Consider the following 24,708-nt stretch of genomic DNA (forward strand, 5'->3'; position numbering starts at 1 on the left):
ACTGTACGTTTTAAGCCTTTCCAGTATAATATTAAATTAAATCCAAATGAAAAATGTGTGGTACAATGTACCACACAGGTTAACCGGCTACAGCTTATCTTCGAGGTCTTAAGATCATGATGCATAAATAGAAGCCATTGTGTGTCAAAACGCTAGCAATTGTTTAACCAGAACGCGACAGAGTTAGGTAAATATTGTGCATACATGATACAGTGCTAATCGTAACGATTAATACATAAGATTTACTAGAATAGTGGATGATTTAGGTTAACTACAAAAGCTGAAAAAAAGCTCAACAACGAACTGTAATATCATGGTAAGCCAAGTTATGGGGATAACCGGAATTAAGCGCACTACAACTTGTACCGCGAATAATTTTGATTATTTCCGAGTATCGACTACAGACTGGGTAAGCATAGAAAAATCCTTTACAAAGAATTAGCGAACAGTGCGTAAGGTACGGAAAATCAGCGTCGGCTTTTTGTTGGCACCATTCTAGCGAAACCGACAACGGTGCTTACCTTTTAGCACCTAACGTACTGTCTTTGCATTAACACTGAATTTGCAACATGTATCTGCACAGCGAAGAAAAAATTCGATCTGCGTCTTCCCATAATATAAAATCCGTGGAACCGTGAAAAATTTTCTGCTGAAAGAAAGTTTGCCGCAACTGTCTGCAAAAGTTAACCGGGACCGGCACCGTCAGGAGCGCCCGGACAACCGCCTCCGGGGCATGGATCCGCTGTGGTGAGTGCTTGCTGTGGAGTGTCAGTGCGGTGGGATCGGCGTTCCCGGTTCACTGCAGGAAAATTGCGGGATTCGGCTGTAACCATATGATTCTCGTCTTGTACGCGCATACTTTGTTCGTATAAGTATAACTCCCTGAGGTCAACTCAGAAAATAAAAATATGAGAATCACGCAGGAGTACTTACGAGCGTAAACTCCGTCTGCTCCGCTTCCCAAAGCGCCGCTGACCTTTATTGGCAGATATTTCAGCATAATATTCCTATAATCTTTTCAGTTAAGTTCAGTTCCAGTTAACCTCTCCAGTTGAACAATGATGCTAATACTGCAGTATCACCATACACACATGCCGTGGTATCAATCGTATCATACAATAAATGCATCTGTATCGGGCGGTGTAAAATACGGTACCAGTTTGTATTATTTTTAATATCAATTTTTAGTGTTTTATTGAAAACAAGCTGAAGCAGCAAGTACAGTACTTACTTTCTTTCGTCGTCCTCATAAGAAGAATAAGTCGAACAGGTTTTTGCAACTGCAATTACGGTAGTTTAATATTAATTGCAAAATGAATGTCATAAATTAACAAGATGTTTGCCTTTCCTGTGCCATATAATTACTCTGCTAAAGCTTACCACAGAGAATCCATAGAATGCAGTACAAAGCTGCAATACACAGAGCTCGCATAATGGATGTATGAATTTGGCACACCAACGTTATCCTTTAACGTGGATAGAATGTTCTTATTCTAAAGCAAACCGTCTTGAAATGCTTTTACCTGTTTTCATTTCACTCACAACTAGTACTTCTGCAGCAGATTTTCAATATCGATGCGCTTGTGGTGTTGTAACCGTTTCGGTTCACTTTCCCACGTTGACCTTTGGAATTCATTCGGTAAAATCATGCATTGTGGCAGAGTAAACGGATACTCGCGACTTCATACATGTGCATGTTTGCGCATTTCGTGCTGCTGCCTGCTGGGTATGTGTGCTGGAAGTACGCTCTCAGTCCACGTTTCTAAGAATTAATAATTTTTGAAAGCTATTTGGTTGTTCAGTCTACGGCACAGCAGTTGTGTTTTCCGGCTATCGCCGGTACCTGCTTTAATAACATCAATAATTTTTCAGCATATACGTTGTATTCGGTGCAACAAATGTGCTGTTTAATGATTACCCACCTTCTAAATTGATTTGGACCGAAATTTTTCGATTTTCGAGCAACAGGTTCAGGTTGGCGAGTGAGACCAGATAATTCCCATTTTTGCAGACAAAGAGTGAAAGGGCCGTTTTATACCGTACAAGGAAATGGCGTGCCGTACTCTATCGCGTACGTCGGAAGTGGCTAATTGGTTATTAGTTACTTACTATTTATACAGATAATACGACACAATGATGCTGTGATGACCTTTAATTTAGCGTTATTCGGGGCTGTCCAGCGCTTAAGAAAGTGATCATATCTTATCTGAATTGCGCTGCTGCGCTGCTCAACTACAATGTTAAAATCAAATAATAACAGTTGGCTTACAAAATTTCAAGCAGCGTGCTTGTGCGATGAGATCTCTGTAGCCATTTAATTTGTTCGCCATCCTTCCGTACAGATGTTTGTATGATTATGTAGTGTATGACTGTACGTATTGGTACAGTGACGTACGAGTGCAAAGTATCTCGTGAATTGTTGTCCTGTGGCTATGGCTAATGTGCCGTAGCAACGGCGTACCTATTGTCCATTGTTGTCGCCTTGTTTAGCGATCAGTTGGCTGGTTGGCTCGATAGCGAGCACCGCCGCTACATACATCACAGATTATGACCAACTTCGCTAAATTATCAGACGGTTATGACATCTTTTAATATTCTAGTCAGCAGCCTATAAAACACAGGAATTGTCTGCACTTATTTGTAAATTTACCGTGCCATAGCAGCCCAGTATTCAGCCTACTAAAAGATCAGCCGGGTCCGCCCCCGCTTGGTGCGCCAGGGTTACATCCGCGACAGTTATTGCATTCCGAGCACAGAGGAGCTCCTGTCGTCGACTTTGGTGTAGTGTATGACTTGTGTCTCTTGCTTCCAGCAGGTGCAGTAGTTTTAGGCTGAACTACAAATTTAAATTTTAAAACAAATGCAAAAATTCTTGTTCCCGTATATGAAAACGAAAAATAAGATCTCTTACCGGTCGTGCTGTTACCCTTGGACAGGTGTTTTCTTTTCCGATCCTAATTTGGCGTCCGCGCTTTACGGTGGGATATTATAAAAAAATAGTGTTAGAAGCTTAAGATACTGTATTGCAATGTGATATGGACCAGAAGCCAAAGCACGCACGCAGTACAGTGCTGAATTCGTCGTGCGTACCCGACGTGTTGTTTTTTCTTGCCGTCTTTATTATTAGGCTCGCTTCTACTGCACGCTAGGAAAGCTGCAAAAATAAAAAGTTGATTGCTAGTCCCACTTAAAAAACATACTTAGTAACTACCCATGTAAATGTTATCGGTTTGTTTAATGTTAGTGGAAAAGGAAAAACTGGGAATCTGTCACAGTATAATATAAGCTTTTGTAGTATTGCACATACTCAATATTATAACGAAGATAACAAGGGCTGCTCTGAAATGATGTTCCTGCATGGTAAGCAGATAAAGTATCTGCAATAAAAAAAGTATAAATATTGCTAATGCAAAAGATGGATATATCTGTAATCCTGTTGCAGTATGGCGGACACACTTCATGTGTACCTGCCTGTATACGTACCAGTCGGCTCTACCGGGCGAACTCAAAGATTCTTGCTTTTTCAGTTTTCCGGATAGCTAAACGTTATAGATCACCAAGTTGGATCCAAGTTAATTTCCTGTAGAGAGTGCTACGCCAAAAGCGTAGCGTCGAGGTACAGCAATTGTGAACGGCTTAAAATATTTCTACCCATGTTTCTAATCATATTTTACCAATACAGAACAGCATGACATCGAATGCGGTTAAATACAGAGGCATGTCGCGCAAAAAATCCAGAAAAATAACCCACCTGGCATTCTCTAGCTGTATCAAATTTGAAATGTGCTTGTGAGTCAAACCAGTTGCAGCCGTGAAAACATAACAAACATTCTGGAATTACGGAATTTGTTACTTTACATTGGCCTGCGGCAACTTTGGAAAAACCACCTGATTATTAATTCATCCCTGGATCTTTATTTTTGGTGCTTACTTCTAAATCATTAATTACTACAACGAATTGTGCAAAGACAATAAACATCACACCAAACTATACAGAATCAGAAATTGACTGAACGAATTTATCTTGTTGTATTACGTACAGTAATTTTATTGCGAAAGATTTTTCAGTTAATTAAACTGTCAACGATCAAGTCAATCCGTATTGCACCGCGTACCCTATTCTAAATCTATTTTTTATTCTGGACTGCGGAACCACAGGAACTTTAACAGTTTAACCACGCTTGCGCATAGATTATCGGCGTTGTATTTATTGATATCAAACCTATTCAATGGACTTATGGCTAATCACAATCGTATCGGCTTAATGAATCCGGCAGCCTCCGGGCTAAAATTGTACTCGGATCTTTCCATAATCATACTCCGTATTTTCTTCTAAAATGGTTAGCCCAGTCTTGCAGCACATCGGCCGCATTCTTCAACCCGGGCCCCGGCCGCATTCTGCACAACAGCTCGATCATGCGCTAACCCACACCTGCTCCGGTAGCGACAGCTGGATTGATGGGAGGCTTGAGGACACATTTGTTTCCGATCATGTAGCACACCGTTGCATTAACTTTAGGTTTGTAGGTGTTATGTCTGTGGGAAACCTGTGATACCCGGGTTTGATCTGAAGCCGGTGCAAATTTTCGCGAATGACCTGCAACAACACAAACTTTTAGATTGGAATAACTTGTGTTCATCAGCCACGGGAAACATTTTAACCCGAAGTTGGATGCTACATATATATTCCGTTATATCTAAAGAACTGCTTACTTTTACTCGTATTTCTGTTGTGTTTGCGGCTGGTTCTGTTTTGAGCAAGTGGTGCCGTCAAGGCTGATCTTGTACTGAAAGCACGTTACAAACTCATACACCGCATCAAAAATCATTTACAAGTTCCACAGATATATATTTAGGCAGAACTTTTGCTGTAGACGTCTAATATTAATATAGATCTAAGCTTTTGTTTACCTGCTATGATGCGTTTGATGATTTACCTCGACGGACACATTGTATTCCACAAATACTATAGAAGCAAGTGTACGTTAAATTTATGTACTTCCGAAGTACTCCTTAATAATCCTTATCCTACTCATAATTAGAAAACATGCTTAGAATGATACAATCTTACTCGTCCACATACTCATAACCTTACTAATAATCGGAAACTTATACTCATACTGATGTCAGTCATAATCATACCTTGGTCCTACCGGCCATCAAATTTTTCTTCATAATAACATAATCATGGCTCATACCCGCGGTAATTTCTCACAAAGATTCAACAAGCAAAGTATTTCGAAGGAAGTTCCATTATTTATATTATCAGTCACTTACAGAGTAGGTGTATGGCATTAATTATTACATCGAGCTGTTTCTGCCATTAATCATATTAGTGATGTAAAAGTACACATATTAGGCGCAGATAGAGGATGCACTAGAAGTACCTAAAGTTAAGTAGATCGCGATAAAAAGTGTAACACAAAACTGCTTCTGCATGGTCTGCGGCAGATCAGCAAGCTTCCGGTACCTTCGTAGAAGACAGTTAACGGAAAATATTCTGGAGCATGCTGCAAGCAAATAATCGAATAGTGAGCACGATGTCACATGTTGAAGACTAATTATGCCCGGTACTGCGTAGTTAAAATAAAATTATAATAACATTTTTTGCAAAACACACTAAGTATCGGATTACAATTCAGAGCAATGCACTTGCAGGCACTTACAGGAACTTCGCGATTCGCGAATAGGAGTAAAAAATAGCTCCTGTTGCAGTTAGAAAACTGCAGATAAATATTGTGCAGCCCATTGGCTCAAGGCAGTTTTCAAAACTACAGCGAACGGTTGTAAATAGTGGTCTGGCTTAACAAACCGAGTTTTTGTTGTGATATAAATCAAAACAGTGTATAATTGAGCGCATATGCACGTACCGAAACAAAAATATGCTGACGGGAATTCGAAGTCATCGGCAACCGATTATGCGAAGGTGAATCGGCAGTTGTAATCATTTCCCTGCCGAAGATTTTGGCCTATGAAGGAAGCACTTTGAATTACAGATGGCGCGTTCGTTGTATTCAACTTCAAGTATAATACGAGTAGCAAGCTCAGCTAATTGATGAACCGAATTCGTAGGTGGATTATGATGTTTTGCATCTGCATTTTATCCTGCCCAATGACAATCACGGCTGATCAGTCAGGATGCTTGCATTAAACTTAACGATTTTTCATAATTACAGTAAAATAACCATGACCTTTTGATGATGCAGAACTTGCTAATAACAAGACTCCGCGATGATGCCTTAAACATGCTAAACTAATTACACTTTAATGCACAATTTTATTTTAACAGCATTATACCATCAAACGCTTAAAACACATTAAACGTCGAGGAACATGATGGACCGACAAACACTGAATCAAATTTTTACATGTGTCACTTCGGTAGCATTGTCATCAAATGATTGGTGCAAGCTGATTATCCTGTCGCTGGTTTTCTTTTTAGATAAAAGATCACGGTCTTTATCCAGAATTACCATCGGGGCTTCGGCCGAATCTCGCACTTTCAAGCTAGCAAATTTCTTTCCAACTTGGGGACAGAATACGCATATCCCTTCTAAACCCTGCTTCGACAACCACGCTTCTGTGTTTATCCTTCGCATGCACAATAAAGCCCTGGCTTGTGTGCGAATTTGTGGCAAAACATAAGATACAGATAGAAATTGAACGAGTACGGAATGAGCATCAGCAATTGCACCGGTCTCCACATGACATCAAAATAACGGTATTGGTATATACAATAGGGATAACTGGACAGCGTTCCCAAGATTTCATTTATAACGGCCGGAGATTGCAGATCAAGTATGTTGCGACGGCAGCCAGCAGAATGTGAATACAACCAAAATCAGACATTTTCCCGCTGGCGCGTGTCCGATCCGTGCTGGTGATACTCGGACAAAAGGGCATGGTTTGTCGGTGGTGAACAATACACCGGATTACGCAAAGAGCGCAGATGAGCAGAATAAGAAATATGACAATGACTTCGCAGAGCTAAGATTAAAGCAACATATTATGCTGTTATTATGATTAACACTTTCGCACTGTATTAATGATAAGTGTAGTAATAAGAATTGTAATTTCTATTGTTATAATTTGAATATAAATACAGTTATGCAATATAATTATAATTATGCAGTAGAGCATACCTTGTAAAATCCATTAATATCACTCCACTTCTGCAACCAACCCGGCAGGCCAGGGATTATCACTTTGGGAGTATCTTCGCTAAACGCTTTGAGATCACGCGTTGCTAATACGTAATAGTGTACAACGGCTTTATATACACAGGAAAGCGCTGCGTAAAGCAGGATGCACAGGATGACAATTCGGGCACGCCGCGCAGCTGGTGGACCGTGATAGGAGAGCGGGTTAAACAACGCCTTTACACGCTCCACGGAGAACGCTATCAGGATCCTGGAAATTTTGTTTCTAATTAGTACGTGTCGGAAACACACATTCTAAAGCTTACCAGTCGGAAAATACAGGCCACATCATCTGCATCCAAATGTACCATCCCTGTGTATACGCGTTCATCTTTTCGTACGAGTAGTACTGCATGGTGAACATATCTGGATTCAGAATGAACATGTACTGCGGAAGTTGCATCCATCTGCAAAACTGTCGGTTTTAAATAATGCAAGCACACAGTAAAACAGAAACTGCAAATGCTTTATTAGTCGTACAATGTCAGAAGATCACCGACGGCTAGCGCAATAAGAAAAACGGTGGCACACTGTGGAGGTCTAATGCTGCTCAATACAGTAATATTCAAGAGATTCCCAAGAGTACAGATCAGGAGCAAAACTGGATAGCAGACAATAAAAATATATTGTGAACGGGCGACATGAGAGGCCAGTGGGTCATCGGTGGCATTGTCGCTCTGGTTACCGGTATCAACGTCCCACGGGCAACTTCCTGCCGTTATGTTATGCAGTGATGTGCTTTCATTCATAATCACACCAAACAATAATTAATGAAAACTTAAGAGCTGTTGATTTAAATTCGAGCCATGTATTACTGCGCGCTTCGATTTTGTAGTTTTTTCGTCAGGAAACGGCAGCAACACTAATTATACTTCATCAACTATACCACTAACTATACTAGCACTAACTATACTTGTACGGATAATTTAACAATCAACGTGTTAGCCATGAACAGAAAAGAGAAGTGTTACCGAAAAGGCGAAAACGAAGTCATAAATGAATGCAATAACACGAGTTGAAAAACATCACTTCTCCAGCAAAATGGCATTTTCCGTATCGCTGCCGGTCTGTTTTTATTGTTCCGCTAGTGATATTGTCACATTATTGTGAATGTTTGTGATGTTATAAGGCCGTCGACTGCAGTGTACTGCACGTACTCCCTCGCCTCATGGCTTTTCGGCAAACTTATTACGAGAAAGTATGGTATTTGGTATAAGAACGCTGTTGTGACTACGAAGTAAACAAAAACTTGCCAAGAGCCATTTCTCACGTTATGCTGCTGACAATGCTGTGCAAAATCGCAAAATCAAGTCATTATTCAAATGTACTGGTATGATTGGGCCATGTAAATGTGTAAATGCCACAATACGTATCAGTACGAAATAGGAATGCAGCTGCATTTTTGCAGTTATTGTTTACCACCTTTTACTTCAGGCAGTAACCAATTAACAAAACAGCCATCCTGCGCTAGTAGACCCTAATAAAAATATTATTAACACTTGTTTAAGGCTAAGTACAAAGTATAAGTATATATGGCATACCAAGGAATAGAAGTTTTTAAAAGGTCACAAATAAAGCTACAAAATACGCATCATGATATAAGTTAAGTACAAGATCAAACTTTAAGTTTCGTTAGGTACCTCTAAAGGCAATGTCTGTCATAATCTAATTTTAATCGCATGATTCGTATCTAAAAAAATATTACAAATTTACAGCAGTCTTTTTTCAGTTAAATATCGACTCTAGAAATATCGTAACAAAACAGGAACGAGGAAATTCAAAATAAATATCCGGTTGCGCGTACATGTATGCGCCTGGCCGCTAATATAAGCACAATCACAATCTAACATTTGTGACCTCCGTAACGTTGCACTCCGATAATTCTGCATCTTGTTTTAACTGGACTACTTTTGCACCGTTTGCGGTCTTTGACAGCAGTTCGCGATCTCTTTCCAAAATAATCATGGGTGCATCAGCCGATTCCCGTATTTTCAAGCTCGCTAGCGCTCTTTTACCGACTTCCGGACACCGCCGACAACAAGCGCCCATTCCTCTGGCAGATAGCCACGTCTCCATTCTGGCTTTTGTCTCCGTAAGCACCGCTCTGGTTTGGTTGCGAAAAGTGCAACAGAAACCCACATAGAGATAAAAGTTTATAGTGTATGGAACCAACATCAGAACACAGTTCGGATAATTGAGGATATTGCTAGCATAAGTAAACTGAAAAAGGCAGAGCGGATAGTTTGAAAGCTTTCCCAGGACATCAGTCACAGTCAGTGGGAATAAGCCGATGACGTAAGTCAGCACGGCACTGTGACGGCAGCCAAGAGGATATTTACACAGCCGAAGTCTACTGTGCTCCCACCGGCACGCTTGCGGTCGGTGCTGGTAATAGTTGGGCAAAAGGAGATCTTTTGGCGATGCCGAAATATACAGCGAATTATACAAATATTACAGATCAGCAATATAAGAAACACGACAATGACTTCGATGTCCTAGAAAGTAGAAACCGTACGAGTATTACCTAACTGAGCGCAGTGTAATAATAAAAATAGGACTGCTACCCGTACAGTGATTGGGCCGTTAGCTCGACCGTTAATACCGTACAGCTGGAATATTGTATATAATATAAGTAAGGTACATGGCCGCGCATCTCTCTATACCTTGTAATACATATTAACATCATTCCATGTTTGTAGCCAGTTAGGCGCTCCTGTTATAAACGCGTTGACTGAATCTTTAAGAAACGTTGGAATATCTCGTGTGGCCATTAAATAATACTGCATCACCATGCGGTACATATTGGATAAGGCTGCGCATACAAATACAAAACCAATGACAATGCGGGCTCGCTTTGCCGCCGGCGGACCACGGTACGACAGTGGATCGAATAATGCTCTAACCCGTTCCACGGAAAACGCTATTAAAATCCTAAAAAAATTAAATGAAGGAAACAGTTGAGATAATTTCTGTTACCTTATTCTACCGTCAGTAAGTTAAAATTATAGAAGAAGTAAGTTGTGATGTAAATCTGGTATAGGAATGGATTGCTGACAAAGTGACAACAATCAATACGTGTAGATTTACCAGTTTGAGAAGTCAAACCACATCAGTTGCATCCAGATGTACCATCCCTGCGTGTAGTAATTAATGTGTGCGTATGTGTATTTGGGATTACTGAAGATATCAGGATTGATTTCCCATATATAACGCGGCAGCTGCATCCACCTGGAAAATTATTTTAATGCAGTAACGGTTACAACTATAGTGACTGCAGCACCACCACATTAATATTAACTCCAGAATATACGATAAACGGAAGGAGGAATGACATACACAGCCAGTAAATCTCCCACGGCCAGTGCGATAAGAAAAGTGGTGGTGCATTGAGAATGCTTGGCCGTGCGCAACACAAAGATATTCATGACATTCCCGGTTGTACAGATGAATAGAAAAACTGGGTAAAAAACCAAAAGCAAGTATTGTAAACGAGAGACGATGGCATCTGACGTGTTGTCCGTAACATTGGTGCTTTGGTTCGTAGCAGCGACATCCCAAGAACATGCTTTTTCTGTGACATTCATTCGCCAGCGTACGTTTCTTTACAGCCAAAGTTAATAAAAACGACGGCATCGGATAATGGAGATCCGAAACCTATTCGTAATATTCTTTCCTATTTGTCGCGATAAGTGCTTATACTTTTATGCCGATAAAATTTCATTAATGGTTAGCTGGTCGGTTTTTCGTCTGCAGCAGTCAGATTGCAAGAGACTGAGCATTCAGTCAGGTTATATGCGGATATTTGAAAACAAACAATACGTACCAGCCCTGTACAGTTATGGAAAACTGACCCAGAGTTAGAGTTAGGAGTTATAGGAGCGTGCGAGTTACGCTACGAGTTACGCTATTAATGCAAGTAAACCGAGTTTCGAGTTATTCAGCGAGTTACGCTACCATAGACTATACATACAATTTTTGAGCGAGTTACGCTAGAGTTAAGTTTTCGTGGAGACGAGTTACGCTTCAGAGTTACGTTATAACTCGATAACTCGAAAATAACTCGCGTTACGTTAAATAGTTAAAAATAACTGCACAGGTTTGATACGTACCTTAGTATTCGCGCTGCGTCATTCATTAACTTGTTATTCACGTGAGTTTGAAATGAAACTGCATGTCTTCTGCGTACTACTTAATACTACGTGGTACTACTTAATGGTAGTGTAGCCTTGATTTGTGTTACTCTGGATGTCGGCTTATCTCGTTGCAGCACTTGCAAATTTCTACAGTTATGCCGGCAGGTCATTAGATTAAAAAAAAGCCTTAAGCAAACACCAGATCTTAAAGACGACGTATTGCCAGCCCGATATTTATATACAGTACTTGTTCCCCAAAAACAATTTCCTGAAATCAGCAGTCAGAATATACAAGTACACAAACTTCTGATAAAACTAATTCCTTAATTAATAAAAATTCTTTGTGACTTTTTTCTTCTTTTAGTGTTAAGTTCACTTACTGAACTTATAGAAGTTCACAGGTACCTACACAATTTTTCGGTTTTACAGCTGGGTATTGCTTACCTCGGCTACGATTAATTTTACCAGATTATAGACTGCCGACAGAAGAGTTACACTGAGCGTTTATCGGATTTATACTTTGTTCAAATCGATAGTTGATGACATTAACTTTGATGACCACTTGTCATGTTTGCCGCTTTACAGATACAGCATGAAGACTTAGTAAGGTTAACTGGTTTAAGCACAATGTGAAGTAAGGTTATCATTCATGCTTTTCTGTTTTGAAACTTTTATTTGCAAGGACACGAGTTAAAGCTTAGCTTTAGCAGCTTGCATTCGAGAAAGAGAATTCTTAAATACTGCATTGAGGCTGATTAATGTTCATGCAGTTTCAGTGCATTAGTGATTTTAACCAGCACACATAAATAAATTTGCAAACGGCGGTTCGCTCTGTTCGCTGTATACGAAATATGTGTCGAAAAAGTGAATGACATGGGTGCTTGAACAAACAATCGTTTCTAAAACGCTTGGAAAAAATTAGTATGTACTCGTCAACTTCACTTATTGTCGATTAGCCGGCAACAAATGACTTTCGGTCGCAAATCAGCTAACCGGGATGACCTGCGGATCCTGGATTGAATTTCTTGCCTGTAAAACAGCAGAGACTTCAAAGGCAAAATAGTAAGTTAGTTATTATAGCAACTGGCGAACAGACTACGAAAGTTACTTATCTTTATCACAAGTGCAATTGAATTTTGTATAACAACTGTCTTACAAGTGTTGTCGGTAACAGGATCGGATGAACCATCATCAAGCCCAGTCGAAGATCGATAAACTACGAATAGAAGCAGCGTTAATGCAGAAAGAAATTCTGTCAAATTATGTGAACGAGTACAGAAAGTACCACAAGAACTGTCATCATTTGCCGAATATCCGTAACCAGAGGTGCTACCGGTTAATGGGACGCCACATGTCAGACCTGGGGACTGCGGACTGCATCCGTACGCCTCATTAATCCGCTCGTAATCCAGGTCGCTTAATACTGTAGCCGGCCGGATAAGCCCGGATAGTGTTATGGAACCGGCGTTCTGGAGTGTGAGCGTTGTTATCACCGGTTTCTGGGGATCGCGAGCAAAAGCTTCACTCGCGTAGTGCATAACGGACCGAATGTCGTAAGGGATGCGACGATACCAGGAATTCCTTCGTGAGTATTTGGCAAACTGGCCTCGAACTGCGTTTATTTAAGTACCAATGATTCATCTGATAAGGTATTTGGTAGTGTTTAATTTAAAATGAAATGCCCAATATGTTTCAGGATAGCTTGCCATCAGTAAAACCAAGTTCTCTCATACATACATTTTGCCTCCACATTGTCCAAATCTATTTTTATAAATTCATCGCGATCCATTCTGGTATGTTCATGAAGAAAACCTGAATAACGGTAAACAAAAGAACAATTCAATATGATTAAAGCAATTTTCTGCATTAATGCACTGTACCTAAAACGTGGAGTAGTTCGTGTTCTGCAAAAGCAGATAATGGTCGACAAAACAAAATTAATAATGATAGCGGTGCAGACAACAGCAGTGCACTGTTACAAGTAGTAACCAGTTTCTCTGACCTACGCTTGTTCCGTTGAGACAGCTTTGGCCGTTTTCATTCAGAATCTCAAGAGATACCAGCTGTTTCCCGCCTTGCCGCCCGACATATGACCAGCACCTTAAAAAATGCAGAAGGATAACGGTTTTGTACTTTGCTATTAATTACTAACGGTTTTGAAACAATAATCTATTGCTCTCACCCATGGCGACTAACAATCTTAATAAAATCCTTTTCGTTTGACCGCGGGAAGAAGCGGACACAGGTCCGGTTACCGATACTGCACATTCGTTGGGTTATAAATGCCACTTGATCAGATGCTGAATCAACGATAACCACATTAGCAACGCCTTCCAAATTATAAGTCCATTTCCAGTAAAGGTCATGTCTGGGAGAGTTCTAGCTTATAGTCTACTCCAGTGGTCAGTAATGATCAAGCTTACCAGTTAATGCAACAAATACGATGGAAGTCAATTGTTCCTTTAATTATTTTCGCGACTTGGCACTTACAAAAGACAGCGTCAATAACATATGGTACTCCACCGGCCCAAATACCGTGGTTTCCACACACCTAAACGAATATTAAAATTAATTTGTACAGGGATAATTATAGGATTTATACGAGTATGTATAGGGCGCGGTGTGCTCGACTGTGTGCACGACACGTTTACCTGTCGTATTCCATTTATATCCGTTGTGGAAGGTGTACGGAATCTACGGATATCACCTTCCACTAATTGGGGGGACTGTTTAAGATCGTCATTGACGAAATAATTTTCGATTGGTGCATCGCCCTTCACTAAAACGATAATTATTCTATAGCCATATCCTTTCGGTCACCATTACTATAGAGAAGCAGTAACGATTGTCCCTGATTCCACCGTGCATGCATCTAAATCTGGTACATAGTACATACTTATTTATGTCGGCTGATTCGTCAATAACATGTGAGCAAAAAGTGATAAGTCCTATGATAATTACGCATAAAGCCAACCACAACCGGTACTCGTACCTTTGTCTAATGAGAGATCGTAGGGCATCTCTATTGGACATCCAACGTAATCTCTCAAACCCGGTGGTAACTCAGCACAAGACGCTATCGAAAGAAAGATGCGCACTTTATTAGTTTTTTGCCGATTATGTTATGAACATCTTTGTGGCTGTCATTCGTCAGCGATGGAACCGGCACAAATAATCGCATACAGCGGATCCGCCTTTACTTTAGCCTACATGCGTAAACTTCCCGCTCTTTTTCGCTCTTCAGTGAGGGGTTTAATGGGCAAGCAGGATGGGGTGCGTCCTGTTGTTTGTTTCCCGGGATGCGTGGTGCAGCAGTCGAATGGGTGGTTGTACTTGTGAGCGTCCTTGTAGTGGTAGTTATAGACTTGGTGACGCGCGTTACAGGGCTTGAGTTGGCATGTTGGCTATAGAAGCTGCCACCTGCCGTGCTGTGAGCCCCCGACAAAAAACAATAGCAACGAAAACAGAATTTCTTTGGTTTTATCCTTAAAGACTTTGTTGAATATACAAAATACGATTATAGAATGATTTTAAAGAAAAAGTATTTGATACAACAACCGATTTATATTTAGTGCAATATGTCCAGTGTTCCCATTTCACATACTTCTTTGGAGCGTATGCGGTCTCACTTGGCTGTCCATATACTGGCACCACTGACTTGTAATCACCTGGGTTGTTGTAACTTGCGGTATATCCGCTACTGTTTGTAGAAGTATACTCTGAGTATCCCGAATGTTGAGTATAGTTGGACGAACCAGCCCTAGTTCCGTCACCATAGGTGCCCCTGGGCTTGCCCCTTCCAGGGAATAAACTAAAGCTGCCGCGGTTGAGATAATGATTATCACATGCATATCGGTAAGGATTTTGCAAAATCTCGAACTAATACTGCTGGAAAAATATTAAATACTTTCTGTTTCTGTAGTTGTTGTTGCATGTATATATCGTCCGTTGTTTTCAATGGGAGCTAGTAAAATTTTCGCAGCCCGTATTACTGTAAACTGACGACAAAATAATTTGCACACATTCTCCGCTATATATAATATTAAAACATTCTTGTACGATATATCCGCAGAACGCAGGGTAGCACACCGAAACGTCTTTTGGGGTATGTATTAACATTACGTAAACGTATACAAGGTAAATACCTGTTATTAGAATACTCGTAAGGAAATATAAAATGGTAAACAAGTTTTTTGTCAAATTATTGCACCCAAGTGCTCAGCTTAAGTAAGCAATTTAATGTTTTTCACCCTTTACTTTGTTTGACCAGTTTTTTATATCTGCCGAAAAATAGCTTGCGGATATTTTGATTTAAATAGCCTTATGCATAAGTGTCTGTAAGTGTTTCAAATTCGGACGGCTTTGCTGCGATGAATTCCGACCCAAGGAAAGCATCCAAAATGTATTATGATTGCGTTGTTTCAGATGAATAAATCCGCACAATGTTAGTATGTTTTTATTAAAACTGATTCTGAAAACACGAGCAGGTCGAAAAGCTCGTCAACCATACATTACCACCATTAAAACTGGTATCACAACTAGCGAAAATCCAATTCTATGCAATTCAGACCACTTTTTGATTTTTGTACAACAATGATGATCACCATCATTTATAGTGTAATACGCAAAGCAAACGATCAAAAACGTCATCTAAGCGAGCAAGCTAACCAAACAACAGATCTACCAAAGATGGCTGGACACCAAGCAAAAGAATCTGTAGAATGCCCACTGTAAGCAAGGATTCCCAAATCCGCACTCTGGTCAAAACTGCAACGACATCCGCAGAACTTAATGTGCAGTTCAGATTAACAAGAGCACATCACGTTCCCATAAAATCGTAAATCACCCAAGGAAGGTTTTATGCGTGCACAAATACATTCTTACTTCGGTACACTTGACTGCCAGCAATCCATTGCAGCAGCAGACATCCCCACCAGATATACTGCGGCTGACTTTGAGACATCCAAATAATGGCCGGAAGACGCAGAAAGACCGGATACAAAGAGATCATCATGCCGGTTAAAAAGACGGATTGCGGAGCAGACGGGACACATCGATCTGCAGAAACAAATATTAATGCAAAATTCATTTGGCAAAGAATTTTTTAAGCTGCTAAGCACAGTATCTGCCATTCCGCAAGCTAAAATCTGCAGGGGTTAATTCACAACTTAATTGTACATACTCTGTATATACCTCAGAAAGCGGCTTTTAAACGAAATACAGCCCTGCCGCGCCACGTTTGACAGTTGCGTGCAATAAATTACAAAATATTTCCTTATATGGTTTCGTCTTTGTTCCTGCACTTTTCTAGTGTAACTTCATTGCGTTTTATTGCCGATCCAGCAATATTAAAATCGATACGGTCTGATACGCCAGTAGCGAGCTAAGCGGTGAGTTAAGGGGTGGGCTGGTGGCCATTTCTAGAATGCTTTATAATAGCAGCCTTAGCTATACCTGGTAACTACTCTTAAAAAAAACTTCGCCCAGCAACCTAATTTTGTGGATTTTGTGAAACTGTTGAGTGGCCCAAAGGTGTCCGTTACGGGTGAACAAAAGAAGCTTGGATTACCGGTGCTCACTTTGACTTCGAAACAATGAGTCACTCCCTGCATAGACCTGCCGAACAATAGGGCTGCCCAGCGCACAAGCGTTGGTAAGGTTGAGTTTATGTTATCCATGGATGACACATGGATGATACTAGACTTTTTAAAATTTTGAAGGTTATCAACTACACAGACGGGGAGATGAGGGTGTCAAATAAATGGCCAACAACTCGGCAAAGCTGGAGCTAAAAAGAGTTATCTTTATTGCTTCACTTTCTCGACAGAACTGCTCGGACTTATTCTGTGGACAGAATAACTTAAATTAACACCCAGTACTCCTCAAACACGAATCGCTCTAAAATGGTCATCTATGACAACTCGCGGCTGTACTGCGAGCATGCAAAGAAGGTCACCCTAAAATTTAGCAGTGCCCGCAGTCAGGCTGCAAAGGTCACGCAGGCTTAGTTAAAATCGACTGGTATCTAAATTTTTTTCAAGAGCATTGAATGAGAAACAGTTTAGAGTTATCGGTTTTTCACTACGGTTGCAAAAGAAATTTTAAACAAAAACGTAGACGTAGACGATGGCTATGAAAGTAAATGGGTCGAGCCGCTTTTTTTAGCAGGTCGGCTTTAGTTTTTAAATCACCGAAACTCGAATGATCACGCTATGACTGAGGAAACCTGGAGTGCAAAAGATGTGGGACACATATGGGGATACAAGAAACATAAAATAAGTTTTTATTTGTTGACGAACGACTTGTTGTGATTTTGGGGAAAACTGTCCAAACTTAGCGCGGTAGGGCTGTAGTTCAAGAAAATTCCGACTTGAATAAAATAACGAATGATGTTTTACCTTTTGAAATACGGTGCTGTCGGATTATGCCAATTGCTGTAGCGGACAGAAGGTACACAGCGTTTGCTACAAAACAAGCAAAAATTCATCAAAATACACAATTAAGCATATCAGGCAAGCTTTACAAGGTGCCGATGCAGTTTAAATATCAAATAACGATTGCTAGAATATACGGTGCAGTGTCGGAACTTTTAATACGGATTTTCGTTCACCCTGGCACTTCAGCATTCTTAACAGCTGACATCCGATAAGAAAAGTTAATAATATAACAGTGAACTGTAGTCTGTGTTAAGCACTACAAGCCCGAAAGCGGCGGAAAAAGCGCAAAAGTGATTGAAGAGACTGTTCAGGGTTAAAGCAAAATGCGCAGAATGCTATACCTGCAAATGATACAAGAAGCCGCTTATGGAATTCCCACTCGAGGAGATCTACGGAAAGCGCACTGGATTCTTCCATATCCCTGGAACGCCAGGAAATCCAGTGCACATAGCCATCAGCCATCACCACCACGAGGACAAACTTCCACAGCAGCTACTGTCCAAAAATTCAAGATTTTTCACATTTTTCTTATTTTGCTTGAATTTTTGGACTACATATAAATTTCTACAAGTAAAAAGCCACAGTAAAAAAAATTATAAACTGCAGCAGCTGGTTAATAACTCTCCATATGAGCATATGAACCAAAACTAAAAAACATTTTTTTCGTTACTAAATTATAGTGTTGCAACAGTGGAAGCCTGGTGGGCAACTATGAGGTTTCAAGCAATCATACTATTATTCTGCGTCATAAACGAACCAGTAATCCACTGTTGAAGATAACATGTCGGTACGCGGGTCGTTTTTGCAAGAGGATGTCCAAAAATACGGATAAATTATCATATTCCACATAATCATCTACGTATTCCTTGCAGCGGTGCTGAAAAGTTTAACTGAGTCATGATACTGCTATAGAGATACAGCTGCTTTAAAGAGAGAAGTATAAAGACACACACAAACAGTGTAAAGACTTTTTCAGGTGCAAACTGAACAAAAGAGTGAAAAGACCCGTATGGAAGAGGGACTTACACAGGACTGGAGTTTCGTTACTCCCGGACTGTAATGGATGAACAATGAATCTGCAGGTTCCTCGCATTTTATGCAACGATAAGTCGGCATCGTAAATCGAAAACGACGAAAGAAAACCAACTGTGAACTATTAATAAACTGAAATTGAAAGGTTCGAAGTAGGTAAATAAAAACATTTCCACTTCTGATTCTAAATTTTCTATTAAAGCAATAAAGAATAAAGTGCATTTGAGGTGACAGCTTGATCTGATGTACTGTACGTACGATGCGTTATTACAGGGTGCTCAGCCTAAGCGTGCCAATTACGCCTCACCGGAAGTTATTTTCTGTAGTTGAATACTGGTATTATACTGCATGTTATTTTAAGTTACAAAAAGGTGCTAATAATACTCATATTGTATTACAAAACACTACAATTCATTATGTTCACGTTAATAATTAAAATGTATTTTGCTTTCCCATTTCATAACGGTCTCATTAGTACTGCCTTTGTACGCGTATACGCCGTATAGGCATATTAGTGCTTTTCCGGTTACAACTCTGTAGGTTTTGAGCGCTTTCTGCTGATGGACAATTTCCGTATAGTAACTGGCAGCAGACGCGGGTTGCGCAAAATCGTTCCAGGGTATGCAAAAGAAGAAAGCAATCTACTACACAAGCAGCGAACAAAACGCAGTTCTTTCATTTGAAAACTGTTTTGTGTTTTAATATCGATTCGGAATAGATTATCTAGATTCTAGAGAGAATAGATTATCTATTGGGAAAAGACTGTCTGATATCTGGATATTCGTCATTCTTTAGTAGAATTGTGCAAGTGTCTTCGGATTTCTTCTGCGGACCAGAAGAATGCAGAATGCGGCTGCAGATCCCGCTGCGGGTTACGGAGGATTCGCTGGCGCATTGATCCGGAGAAAGAGGCCCGTTTCCGTGCTACCGTCCAAGAGTACATGGATTTCTTAGATGATGCCCAGGACCGCCGCATATACAGCGAGCGCATTAACCAGATGATCCAGAATGAGCAGATTAGACTGGAAGTGAACGTCAACGATCTCCGCGCTGTCAATCCCGGACGATGCAACAGGTGCTGCTCTATTTCTTGAATTTCATTTATCTGCTGTATTTTTTGTCATTTGGTATTTCACCGTATTTGGATCGATTGCAATTTGTTACGAGTGTGGATTGTTTTGTAGTTTGCTGAAAGACAGTGTAGAAGAAGTGAATGCCTTTCAAGCAGCACTGCGCAACTGCATTCAGCGCTCCAGCAATGTGTATGCCAGGAATCACGAGAATTTCTTCGTTGGCTTATGTGGAAGGTAAATTGTCATAGGTAGCATCATCACGTATTGCGAATATTTCCTAAAATAATTTCATAAAGATCGCGAGAAGTTCTACATTTTACGGCAGTATCACAAATTGCAAAAATTTCGTTTTATTAGAAAGATTACAGGATAGCGAGAAAATCCATGTTTTTCTCAATTCTTTACAGTTTCGGGGCGCGACACGTTTCACCGCGCACACTGCAGGCCAAATTGCTGGGTGGAATTGTCTGCGTGGAAGGCATCGTCACCAAGTGCACCATTGTGCGGCCCAAGATTGTTCGCAGTGTGCACTACGCACCGAAAACTGGGAAGACCATCGAGCGACGCTACACAGACCTGATGAGCGGCGGGATGCCACCAGTCGCATGGCCTATCCCACCAAGGACGACGAAGGCAACCCGCTGGAGACCGAGTATGGGCTGTGTGTTTAAAGATCATCAGATGTTCACCATTCAAGAGCTACCGGAGAAGGCACCTCCAGGTAATTCTCAGTAGAAGAAATCGTGCTAATGCTTAGAAATTCACGCATTTTGGAATTCGAAAAGGATCGACTGAGACAGTTTGGCATCGCGATATTTCAAAAATTTGAATCGCTAAAAACAATTTAAAAATGCGAAATTTGTTGTCGAATCTGAATTCTAGAAAAGAATTCAGTACCGTGAAAAACAGAAATTGTGCAACATCAGTTGATATGTGTATCGGTACTGAAGTATAGTATATAGTATCTATACGTAAAATACGCGTATGCATTTATTAAAAATTTACATGCTGCTTGCGATTTTCAAGATTTAAGCGTTCTTCTGTACCTTTCTGTACGTATTACTAAATTTACTACAGTTCTTATCTGAATTATTTTAGAATTTAATTTTTCTTGCAGTTGGTTGTTTAAATCGAATAAAACAGAATGCTTGTGTCCAAGTTTTCGTCTTTATGAATATGTGCAATGCCTCCATCTTTAAAAAATGTGGCATTATTTCAGGTCAGCTCCCAAGATCTGTGGAAGTTGTGGTGGAGGACGATTTGGTTGATTTATGCAAGCCGGAGATCGTGTTTTGGTGGTGGGAACTTATCGCGTTATTCACAATCAGCGTCAAGGATATTTTGCTGGGAATTCCGGACTGTTATTATCGCTAATTTTGTCGTGGAGCAGCATAAGGAAAACGCGCCGATCTTTACGCAAGCCGATTCTCACCGTATTCGTAAATTTGCTCAACAACCGGACGCTTTCGAGGTGCTAGCACGATCTGTGGCCCCGTCGATTTACGGCAATGATTACGTGAAGCAAGCGATTTTGTGTTTATTGTTGGGTGGACAAGAAAAGGTACGGTTTAATATCCTTTAATTTTCTTTTGTAACGAACGCATATAATTACTGTGAAATTTCCTTGAAAGGCTTACGAAGGCTTTATTATTCGTAAATTGAATCTTAATTGCAGACTTGGATTCTTAGAGCATACGTTTGCTTGTTGATTTAGAAATTACGAAATCATTTATTTTGTTACGGTTGCTTAAAATTGCTTGGTTTTAGCCAATGGTACGCGTTTGCGTGGCGATGTTAACATACTACTAATTGGCGATCCTTCGGTAGCGAAATCCCAAATGCTGCGCTTTGTTTTACAAATTGCCAATGGCTATCGCTACAACTGGGCGAGGAAGTACGGGCGTTGGTCTGACCGCTGCCGTGACGACGGATGAAACAGGCGACCGACGTTTGAAGCTGGTGCAATGGTTCTAGCGGATCGAGGTGTCGTGCATCGATGAGTTCGATAAAATGGCGGAAGAAGACCGTACAGCCATACATGAAGTTATGGAGCAAGGTACAGTACGTGGTTTACTAGATTTATTTGACCGTACGGCAGTAACACACGCTATTCGGCATCAAACTGTGCATACAACGATGTGGCTTATAAACAGCCTTACAAAGAATAAGAATGCTTCGGGAATGAGAATGAGAATTTTTAATCCATGCAGATTCACACCAAGCGATAGCAAGCACAGTGGGCATACAACCACACTCAACACATTAAGTTTGAACCAAAAATTAGGAAATGAACTGTATATTAAAATTTAAAGGTATGAAAAAGGTGACAATCACTTTCGGTGCGCTTACGTTTTATAATAAAATCTTTCTTTCGATCTTCCGGGAAGTCGAAATCGTTGGCGTCACGGAACTCCATCCGATCCCAACAGGAATAGCCGGCCGATATCTTTCAGATTCGCGCGGTTGGCCCATCGACAAACAGTAGAGCTTTCCGGGTGTTGGTGGTGTCCACCCAGACGAAGCTCTCCTTCCAGTCCGTTCCACCAGTGTTGCCCTTCGCCTTCAAAATCTCTTGAAGGAAGGAAAGGTCTTTTCCGTTCGGAACATTGCAGACGCAAATCCAATAATGCGACACGATCGAGGCCATTTCTTGTCCGATATCGAATAAAATAAAGAATAAAAAACTAAGTGCAGCCGTGAGGTTTACCACTTAAGTCGGATAAAACTTAACGAGGTTGTCGCTAGTGAGAATGGCTAGTCTGCGTCGGAGGGTTTTTATAGCTGGATTTTTCTAAACTTTTTTTGTACCGACTTCGTATTTGTATGATTTACATTAGCGAATCATTATCGAGCTCAGTTGTGATCGGTATATCCTTCGGCCATTCATCGCATCATTTTTTTATAATTTTAAAGATTAGGATGTACAGAGCGCCTAATCAGTACAAGTATAGCTTGCACCGTACCACCTTTAAGAAGCGATTAACTTTTGTGTAGGAACATACCACAAATTCAGAATTTGCTTTGACCGAGATGATCTGATTATTACTATTGTTTCAGGGCGTGTCACCATCTCGAAAGCTGGGATTCATGCAAAGCTCAACGCCCGCTGTTCTGTACTGGCGGCTGCTAACCCTGTATACGGTCGTGTAAGTGGGACAACTGGTCATTGAATCTTTACCTCATGAAACTAACATTTTGCATACCCCGTTTGTTTTTCTGTGTTTATAGTATGATCCGTACAAGTCCCCTATGGACAACATTGGAATGCAGGATTCCTTGCTTTCTCGATTCGATTTAATTTTGTCATGACGGACAAAGCGGATCAGAGCAGGATCTGATTTTGGCTGACCACGTTGTCCGGATGCACCGCCATGCGCCGCGGGAGAGTTGGATGGAGAGCCGACGCGGTTGAACATGGGTGTCGATTGGCTGTCCACTAATATGGTCGACACAGATGATTCTGATCAGCGGCGTTCAGGGCAGATCTACGAAAAATACGATTCTATACTCCATGGTCCGCGCCGTAATCAGTACGACAAAGTGTTGTCGAAGCAGTTCTTGCGGAAGTATATCAGCATTGCCAAGAACTGCACGCCTAAACTGACGCAAGATGCCTGCACACTTATTGCCGAGGAATACGCAAAACTTCGCTCAAGATCAGGTACAAATACGAGGATAATAAAGTATTTTATGATCGACGTGAATGCGAAGAAACGAAAATCAAGCGTTGATCAAAATTGTGGTGTATACTTGTATTATTTTACAAAGTTTCAAGTTTCGTTACTAGCATTTTGATAAATTAACGATTTGGTATTTGACTTTTAATTTGTCGCTTTAGGTTGGCGCTGATGTTGCTCGTACTCAACCGGTAACAGCCCGCGCTCTGGAAACCATGATTCTGTTTGGCAACGGCACACGCCAAAAGTCGGCTGCAGCGCACTGTCGAGCAAGCTGATGCCCAAGCTGCTTGCGATATGGTCCAGTTTGCGTTGTTCAAGAAGGTAAAGCGAAAGAAGAAGAGGGTAAAGATTTAATCAGCGCAGATGTACACAGAATGCTTTTAATACCTAATAATTCATGTCGCGCAACAACGGTTTTATGGAAATTAATCTGCATTAAAGGCGTAAAGATGTGATTGTAACTCGAAAATTTCAGACAATTGAAGAAGATGACCACGCCGCAAACGGCAACGGCGCGGCCATGGATGTTGACGAAGCTGAAGTGCCAGCTGGTCAGGCGTTGATCCCGACGATCCCTACCGTTTCGGAAGCAGTGAACCCACTCCCAAACGCGCCACGGTGGACGCGGTCAGGTGGTGCCTGGACGGGCCGACACAGTGCAGGCTGCTCCTCTGCCCACCCACCATTGCCGCTGATAAATACAAGATGTTCAAAGAACTGGTGGGAAAACACTTCCAGGAGACACGACAAGGATCGCTTCCCCAGAATCAGTTATCGCAGCATGTGGCGGAAAAGGCTGAGGCGCAGGGAATGCTCTACACCCACGCGGAAATGGAAGCCGGTTTTGGGAAAATGACCGACGAGGGCGTTATCTTGGTCACGGATGAGCAAGTATTTTTGATTTAAATTTTATTTTGTATTTCTTTTACTTTTTCCGCTTTTTTGTACATTAATGTGTGCCGATAAGGTAACTATGTACGCCCGTATGCTTAGTGTGAATTGACTTGTACAGCTTTTGCTGGTCGTCTTGTTAATGTGTTATTCACGTTGGAATTGTCCTTTTCATGCAAAAAAAAGCAGCAGTTTACATAAATTTCTTGTGATGGTTGATCATGGTTCCGTGTAAATTGTACTGCTAGAAGTGGTTCGTTCAT

At 40.9% G+C, this 24,708-nt stretch overlaps 5 protein-coding genes and 1 pseudogene across 17 annotated transcripts; 1 reads left to right on the plus strand and 5 right to left on the minus strand.

The window, feature by feature from the left end:
• Window positions 1–321: 321 nt before the first annotated feature.
• Window positions 322–1,573, minus strand: LOC129594213 (uncharacterized). 2 transcript variants are annotated; one of them, XM_055490830.1, is made up of 4 exons: window positions 1,381–1,573; window positions 1,232–1,280; window positions 934–1,007; window positions 322–799 (listed from the first exon to the last, which is right to left on the minus strand). In XM_055490830.1, exons 1-4 carry the CDS (start codon window positions 1,430–1,432, stop codon window positions 684–686), a joined length of 291 nt encoding a protein of 96 aa, XP_055346805.1. In that variant the 5' UTR covers window positions 1,433–1,573; the 3' UTR covers window positions 322–683. The 2 variants fall into 2 exon arrangements, with proteins under 2 accessions (XP_055346805.1, XP_055346804.1); XM_055490829.1 differs by having other exon boundaries at window positions 342–823; window positions 1,381–1,560.
• A 1,002-nt stretch (window positions 1,574–2,575) lies between these two features.
• On the minus strand, window positions 2,576–8,195 carry LOC129594091 (uncharacterized). 11 transcript variants are annotated; one of them, XM_055490654.1, is made up of 13 exons: window positions 7,680–8,192; window positions 7,466–7,606; window positions 7,143–7,410; window positions 5,871–5,969; window positions 5,471–5,510; window positions 4,912–4,966; window positions 4,714–4,787; window positions 4,223–4,597; window positions 3,484–3,580; window positions 3,308–3,377; window positions 3,091–3,154; window positions 2,912–2,971; window positions 2,576–2,836 (listed from the first exon to the last, which is right to left on the minus strand). In XM_055490654.1, the coding sequence occupies exons 1-8, from the start codon at window positions 7,946–7,948 to the stop codon at window positions 4,422–4,424; spliced, it is 1,122 nt and encodes a 373-aa protein (XP_055346629.1). In that variant the 5' UTR covers window positions 7,949–8,192; the 3' UTR covers window positions 2,576–2,836; window positions 2,912–2,971; window positions 3,091–3,154; window positions 3,308–3,377; window positions 3,484–3,580; window positions 4,223–4,421. The 11 variants fall into 11 exon arrangements, 4 of the variants coding, with proteins under 4 accessions (XP_055346629.1, XP_055346628.1, XP_055346627.1 ...); XM_055490653.1 differs by having other exon boundaries at window positions 3,752–4,597; XM_055490652.1 differs by having other exon boundaries at window positions 3,484–3,592; window positions 3,752–4,597.
• A 722-nt stretch (window positions 8,196–8,917) lies between these two features.
• Window positions 8,918–10,771, minus strand: LOC129594220 (uncharacterized). 2 transcript variants are annotated; one of them, XM_055490839.1, is made up of 4 exons: window positions 10,536–10,771; window positions 10,287–10,427; window positions 9,863–10,130; window positions 8,918–9,694 (listed from the first exon to the last, which is right to left on the minus strand). In XM_055490839.1, the coding sequence occupies exons 1-4, from the start codon at window positions 10,622–10,624 to the stop codon at window positions 9,500–9,502; spliced, it is 693 nt and encodes a 230-aa protein (XP_055346814.1). In that variant the 5' UTR covers window positions 10,625–10,771; the 3' UTR covers window positions 8,918–9,499. The 2 variants fall into 2 exon arrangements, with proteins under 2 accessions (XP_055346814.1, XP_055346813.1); XM_055490838.1 differs by having other exon boundaries at window positions 10,480–10,771.
• A 1,228-nt stretch (window positions 10,772–11,999) lies between these two features.
• Window positions 12,000–15,072, minus strand: LOC129594218 (hatching enzyme 1.2-like). The gene is made up of 12 exons (XM_055490836.1): window positions 14,937–15,072; window positions 14,543–14,760; window positions 14,325–14,408; window positions 13,984–14,111; window positions 13,823–13,883; window positions 13,515–13,632; window positions 13,335–13,432; window positions 13,213–13,236; window positions 13,070–13,144; window positions 12,618–12,944; window positions 12,489–12,548; window positions 12,000–12,361 (listed from the first exon to the last, which is right to left on the minus strand). The coding sequence occupies exons 3-12, from the start codon at window positions 14,350–14,352 to the stop codon at window positions 12,321–12,323; spliced, it is 960 nt and encodes a 319-aa protein (XP_055346811.1). The 5' UTR covers window positions 14,353–14,408; window positions 14,543–14,760; window positions 14,937–15,072; the 3' UTR covers window positions 12,000–12,320.
• Window positions 15,073–15,782: 710 nt separating this feature from the next.
• On the minus strand, window positions 15,783–18,997 carry LOC129594219 (protein ARV1-like). The gene is made up of 6 exons (XM_055490837.1): window positions 18,796–18,997; window positions 18,527–18,646; window positions 18,111–18,261; window positions 17,731–17,796; window positions 16,217–16,390; window positions 15,783–16,099 (listed from the first exon to the last, which is right to left on the minus strand). The coding sequence occupies exons 1-6, from the start codon at window positions 18,883–18,885 to the stop codon at window positions 15,996–15,998; spliced, it is 705 nt and encodes a 234-aa protein (XP_055346812.1). The 5' UTR covers window positions 18,886–18,997; the 3' UTR covers window positions 15,783–15,995.
• A 47-nt stretch (window positions 18,998–19,044) lies between these two features.
• LOC129594151 (zygotic DNA replication licensing factor mcm3-like) lies at window positions 19,045–24,445 on the plus strand (annotated as a pseudogene).
• The last annotated feature ends 263 nt before the right edge of the window (window positions 24,446–24,708 follow it).

The sequence above is a fragment of the Paramacrobiotus metropolitanus genome, unplaced genomic scaffold (genome assembly GCF_019649055.1).
Source record: "Paramacrobiotus metropolitanus isolate TYO unplaced genomic scaffold, Prichtersi_v1.0 Parri_scaffold0000066, whole genome shotgun sequence".
In the NCBI taxonomy this organism is placed as follows: domain Eukaryota; kingdom Metazoa; phylum Tardigrada; class Eutardigrada; order Parachela; family Macrobiotidae; genus Paramacrobiotus; species Paramacrobiotus metropolitanus.